At 38.3% G+C, this 12,218-nt stretch overlaps 1 protein-coding gene across 1 annotated transcript in view; it reads right to left on the bottom strand.

The window, feature by feature from the left end:
* MAN1A1 (mannosidase alpha class 1A member 1) overlaps positions 1 to 12,218 on the bottom strand; it is a 107,748-nt gene that overhangs the window by 28,684 nt on the left and 66,846 nt on the right. The window contains exon 5 of the mRNA XM_029962794.1: positions 2,172 to 2,295. Within this exon, the coding sequence (XP_029818654.1) occupies positions 2,172 to 2,295 (124 nt within the window). The remainder of the gene's footprint in view (positions 1 to 2,171; positions 2,296 to 12,218) is intronic.

The raw sequence follows: 12,218 nt of genomic DNA, 5'->3' as shown, positions 1-12,218 counted from the left end.
GTACAAAATATTGAACACTGACCCATTTTCCCCCCACATAAAATAAAACAGTGTCGGTACAATATGCCTGAAAATAAAAATCCCATATACTCAAATACCTCAATGCAATTGTATTACTATTAAAAAGGACTCTCAAAGCTGATATCGTTGTGCAAAAAAGCCCCTCAAAACCTCTGGAGTTCGTGTGGCGAGTGTCAACAATGAAATAACACAACAACAGAAGCAAGTTCCAAAGTTCGGGGCTTGCCATACAGACTATCTCACTCCTCCACAGGATACTGAAATTCACTGAGAATATTTGCCTTAACTAAGTTAACCTATGGCAGCATTATATTCCTCATGTAGCTAAATCAGAAATGGCATTAAATATTAAGCCTATCACCTAGTTCAGATGTGGAAGTGAACTCTAAAGCAGTTTTGCCTAGAAAGGAGAGCACTGCTGGAACTGAGTTTCATACAACTTGCACAGCAGGAACCCAGGCAGCCCTGAGCAGTTTGCTGGCGCTGTTAAGGAGCTTGCTACAAATGAGATGCCCTGGGAAACAATTGCAGTCCAGATGCTCTGCAGCTGGAGTCATCCAGCAGCACAATCCATTTCAGAGCACATGAAATGAGTTATACTTTTAAGATTCACAGAAAAAGCAAATGTAGCAACTCGGGAGAATGAGGATCCTGAGCACTGCAGGCCAGAAATCGTAACAAAAAGGTACTGACAGCTTCATTAAAACACCCTGAATGTCTAGAGATCCATTGAATTAGCTACTGAAAAAGAAGATAAAGTAGCTTATACCAAGACACAGAAGGATTTCTGTTGTGGTACATAAACTGCTTCCTGCCCAAATGCAGGTTGCAATGTGTCCTAGACCTCAGTTAATGAGTTCTTCTATGAATACTTCCATGCAAAGCTTATTCCAGTATTTTCTCTTCTTTGTCAAGTGTACCAGTGCTGGAATGGTTTGTCTTGGAGGGCTTTGGAATCACAATCTCTAAAGGGTTTTAAGAATAGATTACATAAACAGATTTCCAGCATCTCGCAGCTAGAGCATGATGCCACTCTGTAATAGAACCATAGACTAGGATTTTAAGATACACACTTTCATTGTCTCTTAGTAGCACAGATGTTTTACATTAAATTACATAAATGTCAAAAACATAATTAACTTATGTAGTAAATTTGTTTCTGGCTATTCCTCAGTGCTGCCACCCCCTTCCCATATATCCCCTGCAGATTAAATTTCTTTAAGAGAAATTGCCTTTAAATTCACCCCTAAATACATGAAAATTTCTAGGAATTTGCTTCACAAAATTTATTCCAATGCCAACAACAGTATTGCAGCAAAGCTGTTCAGTCCTTATCCAGTAATAATTTTAGATTTGACCACTGCTTTTAGACCTACTGCTAAACATTTGGAGTCTTGTTATTAGCTAGATTATTAAATTGATAATATCAGTTTTAGCTAACATGTGGCAGCTGCAGTAAGAATACAAAACCAAAACAAGTGTAAGTTTAAATTACAAAAAAAAAAAAAGAAGATAAATTAATCAGTGTATTATAAAGAACAGGACTTGCTGGCTATTTATACACCCAAAAGCAAAGCAAAATTGTTTAGGTGGGAATTAAGGGCAGGAGGAGTTGCTTTCCATGGCTCATGTAAATAAAAAGTATGATAAAATGTTGTCAAATTTTGGAAGAAATAGTTGTTTGACAAAACAAAGTTCAAAGTGTATTTCGTATAGGTCAGTGCAATGGAAGCGCTATATGACCTCGCTGACAGCAGTGATATTAGACAGCATTTTGAAGAATAAACTTGTTGAAATCGCCATGGTGCTATGCTTTCTCTAGACATCAGTTATTATCCCCAATATAATGTCAGTATTTGTTTACACCTCATTCAGCTGAAGAACTAAAGAAAGGTCTACAGTCTGATTGTTTAATGTGATAGTAATTTAGAACATAAACAGAAATTATGTGTTTTATGAGGCCATATACAAGAATATGCATCAGAATGATTTTGGAAGGGATTTTTGACTTTTTAATACAAAAACATGCCAATGTGATTTGGGAAAATGCGACAAATGCTTACAACTGAGGAAAATCCAAATCTCTCCCCACTGATATTAGTCTCCCTATATGTGATTTTTACAACATGATTTTGACTGAGAAGTCTAACCTTTTCAGCAAAGACAGGGTTTCCAGACAGGTGGCTCAAATGCACAAACTCCAGATGCAAAGTCCCAAATTCTGCCAAAATGCTGCTTCCGCCAGAGGCCCATGGCCAATTTCGACCGATTCCACTAAGATGGGGGGAAGAAAAAGACAGAAAATAACCACAAAGCATCTATAAAGCAATGCTAATAAAATAGGCAGTAGCTATGCTGTTATCATGAGAAGGTAATTAATTTAAAATGTATTTAATATATATGTAAGGAGCCATGCTTCAGCAGCCTTGCATGACTTCACCAAAGGGCCTTAAATTACCTCAGTCTAGTTCTGCTTAGGCTACTAAAATTGCTTCTTGCAACAACCCAATCTTTTAGCTCATGAATAGCTCCATTACACTTCTCACTGTAACTGTTTCATTGCATGATATCACATTTAAAGACATTAAAAAACACTATGAGAAAACATTCTCATACTTCACCTGTTTTCCCCCGTATTTAGCACAACACTCTCCAATTCTAACTCCTATTTCCACAGTACAATTGTTTATTAATTTAAAATAATGCATATATACAGGATAGGCTTTAAGTTAAAAGTACTGCAAGCAGTATATCCTTCTTAATACGTGAGAATTTAATAGGGTAGGATATGGAGGCATTGTCTCTCTGGGCACTCTTACTAGGATGAGTAACTTCAGTTTTCATTAAGACCTAAAGATACTTCACAGCAAAGTTAATCTCAGGATTTGTGCTGAGAGTAGAGAAAAGCACATTTATTGCTAAATCCCCACCAGAAACTAATGCTGGTTGAGACTTGGGACAAAAATCTACTAAAGTTTCATTACAAAAAGATGGTTTTCTTTTTTGCCTTGAAATTTCCAGCAGCAATATTCAGAAAAAAACCCTGAAATTAGAGAAAAATTAGGCAACTTTCTGGAGTATCTAGGTGGCATATTATTAGCATGAATGTTAGATATAAATACACTTACTAGATACTGGAATGCCTTCCTTATTTGCAAGTTGTAAACAGCATTAAACACATATACATATATAAATAAAATTTTAATTTTACTTTTACACATAAACAGCCATTACAGTCATCAATTAGCAGTTGCACAACCATGAAAATAGGGTATTCTTCTCCATTAAAATGTGACCATATTATGAAAAAAACCCACAAAACAAAGCAAAAAAACCCAAGAAAACTCATCTTCAGTTCATCAAGACGGAAGTCCTCAGTTATATTAAAATCTCTTTTTCAAAAGGTCATCTATAGCTGAAGTTTATCCAATACAAGGAAATTAAGACTCCATTAAATTAATTTCCCTACTAGCTATATTAACACATTATTTTGAGATTTTTGCCAGACATGCAAAATAACACGAAGTCATTAAACTTTAAAAGCAGAGAAAAGGCTACAAATGGAGAGCACAAAGGAAAGAGATCAGATGAGGCTCCCCTGGTTGACCATAAAGGTACAGGAGGCTGGGGCACGTTGAAGTCCTAGAATGCAAATGATTGCTCAAAAATCCAAAGGATAAAAATGTTTCTAATCTTCATAGCTGCAGACAAAAATCAATGACACAATGAAATCAGGGTACTGCAAAGATGCACACAATGCAATTTTGATATGGTATTTGTGTGACCGAAACAGAAAACAAGTTTTATGGGACCTAAATATCTCATTTTAAGAGCTATCTTACAAAGATTAGAGTGCTTTTTACACTGGATTAAAAGAGAAAGTGAAGAGAAAACCCCATCTGGTTTACAAGCTGTCTGCACTTCAATCTACTGTGGCTTAGAATTTTTCTGAACGGTAACATAAAACCATCAGACACGACAGAAAATAGGATCAAGGTGAGTACAGCAGACAACATATGTGGAAATCTCTTCTCAATAGTCTGAAGAACTTACAGCTACAGACTGGTTATTCACCCAAGAACAGGCACATCTGGGACACACCCAAGTTCTCAGGTTCTAACTGCTGACTTCTAGAGGAAAACATTTTAGCTTGTTTCCAAAACACCGAGATTGTAAGAGCTGATATAAGATACTACTGGTAAATAAAGCTCACCAGGGGGGAAAAAACAAAATTGAAATATTTCAGGGTTTTGGAAAGTTACTGTGTTATGATACATCTGGAAAAAGCCCTCTTGTTTTTTCTATTAAGTTCCTTAGTAAATCTCAAAGTGGACACATTGAGCTGTTCCTACAGCAAAGCATCAACCAAAAGTGACAGAAAATGTTAACAGTCCTTACTTGCACTTCACCCCAATGTCTGCTGATATCAAAACAACCTGTCAGAACATTTTGATGTAGTGCGTTTTGTTAATCAGAAAAATTTCCAAGCATGGCTGTCAAGAGCTTTCCTGCATGCAGCAATGTGTATTACCATGAGTGGAAGCTTCTTCTTGTTTTAAGATGGATTGAAAATTACAAATTCACATTCTTTACTCTTAATACAAAAAAAAAAAAGTAGAAATAAACATCTATGTTGCATTTTTGTACTATTTAATGTATTTTCATTTTTTGCAGTTAGGGCAGCTGCTTAGAAAAAAAAAAAGGCATGAATGTATTTCTGGCAAATCTGAAAAATAATGAGTCTGTCTGTTGGTTTAGTCTCAAATGAGAGCTCTGTCAAAACTGACAAGTTCATTTCAATAAGTGGTAGAACCAAAGAATTGCACTGCAGTCCCTTAACCATTTTTCATACAACCCTCTGCTATGGATGTCTGGTATTCTCTCATATCATAGAATGGTTTGGGTTGGAGGGTACCTTAAAGATCACCTACTTCCAAACCCTCTGCCATGGGCAGGGACACCTCCCAGTAGACTCAGAGTGGTTGCTCTGAGTCTAACCTGGCCTTGAACACTTCCAGGGATGGGGCATCCACGGTTTCTCTGGGTAACCAGTTCCAGTGCCTCCCCACACTTACAGTAAAGAATTTCTTCTTAGTATCTACTCTAAACCTATCCTCTTTCAGTTTAAATCCATTTCCCTTTGTCCTATCACTACATGTCCTTGTAAAAAGTCTCTTTCTACAAGGCTCTCTTGCAGGCACCCTTTAAGTACTGGAAGGCTGCTGTAAGGTCTCCCCTGAGCCTTCTCTTCTCCAGGTTGAACAGCCCCAACTCTCTCAGCCTGTCTTCATAGGAGGGGTGCTCCAGCCCTCTGATCAATCTTCATAGCATACATTTAATCTTTGGGAGCAATGGAACAGGTGAGTTTTCCATATTCCCTCACACTAACTGGAACAGCCACAGTATTGCTTCTGATTCCATTTAACTCCATCCTTATTTTAAGATGATAGTCCAGTGTGCACTATGCAGACAGCCAGCTCCTGAAGAGACATTACTAGAGCCCAGGAGATACTCAACACAGCTTTCGACATACAGAATGTGAGACATTTTTGACCGGGAAAGTAGACTTGAACTTTTGTTTAACAGTCTCTTGGCTTAAAAAAGAAAAAAAGAAGTGGATGCTCTTTATTCACCACTCCACAACCCCTTCTTCCCCTCAAAAATAATTCTAAATACTGTATACTTTTAAACAGAACAGAATTTTAAAAAGTAAAATTAAAGAAGTACCTATTTACTCTTTGGCCATAAAATCAATGCTGGGTATCTTGTTACACTTCAGTTATGAAGTTATGTACTATCTTCCTGAAGTCTTGAGATGCAAGCCTGAGGCTCTGGTGAAAGGTTTTGTTTCTAGTCCCGAGTTTTAGCAAACCTATGTAACAGTGCAAGTTCCTACAGTTTTTCTTCCAAGGGCACCCATTACTCAGGTCAAGAAATTACAGCAGCAATCTGAACCCAAAAAATGATCAGGGTATTTGGGGGATTTTTCTAAAGGTGGCTTATGACTCTCAGATGCACAAACTTATGTGTAGATTACTCCTCCCAATCAAAGCAAAATCTGTAAAGCACTGAAAACTATTTGCATCTTATTTTCACTCAGTTATTCTTCCAAAATCGTTTAATGTCCTAAATGTCTTGTAAGCTGACAAATGTACTTTTTAGAAAGAGATGGAGTGACAACAAAGGGGGCTAGGTATGATACCCTTTCTATTAGCTGCATTCCTTTATCTTGCTTTCCTTTTGTAATTTACTTTGCCACTGTATTTTTCAATTCTACTGTGTTGATACTGACTAGAACCTATACTAAGTGTCAGTCATATACTAACACCAGAGTCAGAAACAAAATTCCTACACTTCAGGAAGGAAGGAAGGGGACACACTACTCAAACTTCTTTGAAGATCCAGACCACTACTGAAATAAGTTCAGTTTACAGGGCACTATTTTAATCGCTGTGTCTTAAATCATACTTTTTATACTGCTTAAAACACATAAAAATTTTCAGTAACATATTCATAGAGCTTTAGGACTGATTATAATTAGTATTATGTAAGTAAGTGAAGTTTGAAGTGAGGATCTAGATCAGAGAAGCGTATTAAAGTAGGATCATCACTGGTTTATAACATTTCTCATTCATTTTATAAATTTTGTTTCTGAACACTGAGTGCCACGGAACCTGAAAAACAGTGTTTGTAATTCTACTGTCATTCATTCTCAGGAAATGAGCCTGACTGACCCGGGTTGCTGCTAACCCAACTCAGTATTTTTCCAGTAGACCACTGTTGGTCCTTCTGCACCTAAGAACAGAATGTATGAGATCAGTATCTCTTCTAAAACGTACAGAGTGTACCAAGAGAGGGAACCATAAAGGAAACATAAATATTCAAAGGTTGCTTTTTTAAAATTACTGAAATTCAGAGGCACAACAATATTGAAAAGATTTTCTAAAAATTACAGCACATCCCCAATATATATAAAGCAGCAGCTGAATTTCAACTGAAAGGAAAAGCAAATCCTCAGGGAAACCACACAGATACTTCAAAGGGTCAAAACACTTATCAAAATTCTTGTCACCAATGAGAAGAACTGTTTGTCTCTACAGACAGTTTGTTTATTAAACCCCAACCTTTCCTGGAGGATGCTAGGACAACTCCACAAGCTGGAGGCAGAGCAAGAAGTCAGAATTTCAATATTTAATGCAAAATACATAAGTACAACCGAATAGTCAGTATCCTCCTGCAGACTTAGCCAGTGAAAAAACTGAAAGGCCAGAATAAAAGAGATACAGCAGTAACAATGTGAAGTGTCCAAGTGCCACTGCTGTGAAAGGTTTTAGGATTAAATATGAAAATAACTCCCAATAGCCTCTTTGGACTTTACTAACACTGGTTTTTTTTTATAGAACTACCCCAGCTATGATGGTGGGTGAAAATACAGAACGCTACAAGAGAGAAAGGGGCGAAGGATCCATTGAAATTCACCAGAGCTGGCACTCAAAGTGGAGCACACAGGTTGTGCCTGCAGTGCTGAGGGGATAATGGGAATCTGCCCAGAGAATACAAACTTGACTGGAATTGGTTGGGCTTAATCCTGTTTTAACAGCAACCCACAGGAGTGGAGTGCTGCCCAGCCCAGTCTGCAGATCCTGGCTCACCTGCCTCAGTCCTCACCACCAGCCATCACTCAGACCCAGGAGGGAGAGGAACCTTCTGAAAAGGAGGTCAAGAAATAAGCAGAGAGTGATGCAAAGGACACAAAAACTTTCCTGCAGCTATTTTTATCTTTCTGCCCTCTCCCAGGATGCACTTCATGCGTCTCCTTGAGTCTCAAGTCTCAATCCCCAAGCATACATGCCTTGAAAACAGAAATAAAGCAGAATTATCAGGTTTTCTGTGAAAAACAACATCATCCCCTGCTTTTTTCCCCAAAGGAAGCCTGTGGTCCTCAGACAATTTTGAAAGCATAACATGATTGCATTACGACCACATGTGATTTGGTTGCACAACTCAAATACCAAACTGTAATTCAGCAGGCAGACACTGTGTGCCAGCTACAGGCCTAACCATGAAAGAAGGTGGAGAAAGGCAGGAGCACAAGTAACTCCAGCAAGGGTAACTCACAGAAATTAATCTCTTTGGGACTCCCCTGATAATCAGTACAGGGAGATAACAGAATTAAATCACCTCACAGAGGAGATTAAGCTGAAGATGGAGTCTTTCCCGTTACAGAGTAAACCCAGGGAGACCAGTCTTCTACAGTTACCCCTTGCCAGGTGCCCAAATCTCAAAATTTCAATTAGTTCCACAGGTACCAGATGAATTTTTTAACTCTCTACAGGCTTATATATATAACAAAAAGAAGGACTGGAGATGAAAACTCTGTAATATTATATTTTTAATTCTTAATTATAAAAAGAGAAGGTTTTTCCTAGCTCATAATTTATCTTTAGTGATTTTTTTTGGTACTGGCCACATTTGCATGACATTTTTATAAAATACTGCAAGATAAGTTTTAGCAGGTTAAACTGCAAAAACAAATACAGAAAACCTTTCTGCAGTAGTGTGCCATGAAAAGGATATCTCAAGGTCCATGAATCTTCTATACCTAGTCAAGCAAAGTCATACAGCCAGTGCCACAAATTTCTCTCACATAAGTAATACATGTCAATTTATTATTTTCTTTCCCATTCTAATGGGAGATGTCCCTGCCCATGGCAGGGCAGTTGGAACTAGATGATTTTAAGGTCTGTTCCACTTTGGTAGAATTGCTCATTATTCCTATGTCTTCCCTTTACAAAAACTCAGTATAACTACGCAATGCCCAGTCACAGCATTTCTAATAAAGTGTTTATACATTGCAAAAGCCTTCAGTCTATACATTGCCAGTCTTCAGTCTATTTCTTTTCTGCCTCTACTAGTCTTTCATAATATTTTAATTTAATTAAGTCAACTCAGTCTCCTTAGAACAGATGAAGAGAGGTCAGTAAACCATCAGGTTTTCATTTACATACTCAGTATCTATTTGTCATTTTAAGCAAAATATATTTAAAAATTAAGTTGGTATAGAACCATAGATGGCAGAAAATACATCAAAACGCTAAATAAAACTTAATTGCTTTCAGCATTTCCTAGGCAAAGGAGCAAACTCACAACCAAAAAATTAATATGTTCTAAATATACTTTGTGACACACACCTCAACATAAAAATAAGCAAATAATGGGGAAAAAATATTTCATGGATACTATAGTGGCATACTCTAGGAGTGCTCTAGGGTGATCCTACTTGAGCAGGGAGGCTGGACCAGATGACCCACTGTGGTTCCTTTGAACCTGACCCATTTTGTGATTCTGTGATACTGTGATCCCCTAGCTCAAGGAGTCAAATGGCAGCCAAAAGGATGATTCTCAGAGGCCATTTTCATAAAATATCTGTTTCATAAATTATTTAGGATTGCCACATCTGAAAATGCTTTCATAAGAATGATTTTTTGGTTTGCCCTGAATGGAACCATTTGTCAGTGTGTCACCAAAAAAAAAAAAAAAAAAAAAGCAGCTTCTTCTTTTCCCAGAAATCAACATTGATCATTAGACACACATTCCTCCCTAACAACTTACTAAATCCAATATCATAGACCACACTGGGGAACCTAATGGATGATCTGCTGCTAATACTTTTTAGAAGAGATTCCCTTCAAACTCCTGGGCTACATCTTTCTACTTTTAGTACTGCAGCTGACTAATAATGCTAATAAATTATGGTGTATGATTTAATTTATTAAGAAATTGTGATGAAGAAAGAAATTTTTTAATTAGAGGCTCATACTTTTAAAGCAAAAGAAAAAAAAAAACAACCACGGAGTACACAGGTAATGCTTGCTAAAGTTTTAACTACTATATTTGATACATTACATGCTCAAAAGATTTTTTTTTTTAAAATTTACCTCCTTCACCCCCACCCTCAAGAGTACAACATATGGGATCATGGTGTAAGGGCCTGTCTTCACAAACACTGAAACCACTGATTTATTTGTTAACACTTCAAAGATATTTAATATGTTTTTGCTTTCACCATACCTGGCAAACCATCCATACTCCTGTTTGACAGAAGAAAGACAGGAATTGAAATCCCATGTTTGTGCACACCACTGGAACTCAACTCTTCCACTCCAGTCTCATGCAGGAGCTGTCAGGGCAGGGTCAAATGGGGGAACCCATGACAGGACTAGCACAGTAGCTGTGTATTTCTAGCCCCAATAGCAAGTGTGAAACACCTTCCTGTCCAACTTCCAGTAAATGGCAATTGACTTTTTGCAGGCCTAAGTGGTCCCAGCATCACCTAAGGCACCCAGACTCCTGCTGGAGCTCTGACTTGTCCACCGTATCCTTTTTCTGAGACAGGAAAATGATTATAATCTGTTTAATCACCTCTCACTCATCATTCTGACAGCTGGAGACAGCTGAAAAAGAAACTGAAAATCAGCTACCTAGCCTATGTGGTAGTTTTTGATATCTGTTTTATTCCTCTTTGAAAGGTGGATTGTTAGGCAAACTCTAACAGCTGGTTAGTTTTTCAGGTGTGACAATGAATGTGTAACTACTGCCCTTGCCTAACCACTGCTCAGCTGGCAGTTTCCTGCTCAGCTGAGCTGCCCTCTCTGAAGACTGACTAATATCAGCTGTCACCTGGCGAGCTGATTTCTAGGGATGCTGACTTAGCAGGACAAGGTAGACATGAATTAGTACCATCAGCAACCGCAATAGGAAGACCAACAAAAGTGGTTACTCAATTTTGTGGTACGACAGAGAATAAAAAAATGTCTATGCTGTAATGTCACACAAACCACAAATGTTTTTTACTGTAACAAGTGATATAATGAAGAGGTATAGCCTCAAGAGCTTTTAGTTTGAGAACATTAATTTTGTCTATTTGCCTAGTCATATGCAGTGTCAGCATTAATATTACGCTCATCTCCTGGCCACTTCAGTGCTGGCAATGCAGGAGATGTATCTATCTGTATTGGAGGCACGTGCACATCATCATCTGCCTGGAAAGAAGAGTAGAAAAGTCAGATTACTATGGCTAACTGTTCACTTTTTGAGAAACTACCAGCAGAGCTCCAAAAAGATACTAATTTGAAACAAGATCTCTGCTTTTCTCCCTGAAGTTCATCTGTTAACAGGGCAGGAGAAGAAGAAACAGTCTCCTTGCTCCCCTTGTCAATTTTAGGAAGATGGGACCAATAATAATAGTTTTGTGGCTCTTGAAAATTAACAGTTGTTTCAGATACCCTACACTACCTTGGCACATCAGTTGTAATGTTTGTGGTTACATTTTTCAAAAATAAAAGTTACCTTCTTCCCAGCAGTTTTGCCTTTTACCTCTATAAGGAAACCTACCCAGCACCTCTAAAGCTGTCCCACTTTCCTTAAGGAACTTGCAGGCAAAAGTTTAAAATGTTCAACAATCACAGGATGCTATCCAGTGGGCTGATCTTCATTGAGGTGACCATCTGACAGGTAATTTCTCTTGAAACTGGACAGAACAGCAACAGAGACTGAAGAGCACTGTTAATGTAAAACCAGAAATTGAGCAGAAGATGCATGAAGTACAGGATTTCCAATACCAACCTGTGCTATGGCCTATGCCAGGACAGGTTCCCACCTCCCAGAAGGATCAGTCAGCAGTGGAGGACACAGGGGAGGCAAGAGACTTCTATCTGCTCCACGTCCAAGTCATAGTACATGAATGCTCACTAAGTATCCTCTGTGGTGAAATGTGTCTGCTCGTGATTAAGTCAGAGTGGTGATGGCTCCTGGGGAAGCACTGAAGTGAGTAGACACCACAGTGAGTGGGAACAGCTGCACAGGGAGCAGGAGGAGCCAAGACCCAGGTGGAGAACAAAATGCCAGAGAGAACCAAGATGAAGAGGAAACAATCTCATCTGCCTCTGGAGAGCAGCAGAGAATAAGCAAAGGCCAGGGAAACTGCCTGTGGGAAGATCATGCTTCACTGTACGCATTGAAGTCTGACAGCTGCAGAGAATAAAAATAAATCACCTCCTCCATCGGCTCCCAAACCCACCAGACTCCATTAGGTACTTCTTTAACGGTCTGATATACAGTTTTTGAACATCTGGATCTAGTGATACTGTGTCTATTGATGCTTAAAATAATCAGAGTATCTTATTTTTACCAGTCCA

This window comes from Manacus vitellinus, unplaced genomic scaffold (assembly GCF_001715985.3).
Source record: "Manacus vitellinus isolate BGI_N305 unplaced genomic scaffold, ASM171598v3 scaffold_4_pilon, whole genome shotgun sequence".
In the NCBI taxonomy this organism is placed as follows: domain Eukaryota; kingdom Metazoa; phylum Chordata; class Aves; order Passeriformes; family Pipridae; genus Manacus; species Manacus vitellinus.
This window is presented reverse-complemented; position numbering and strand designations above follow the sequence as displayed.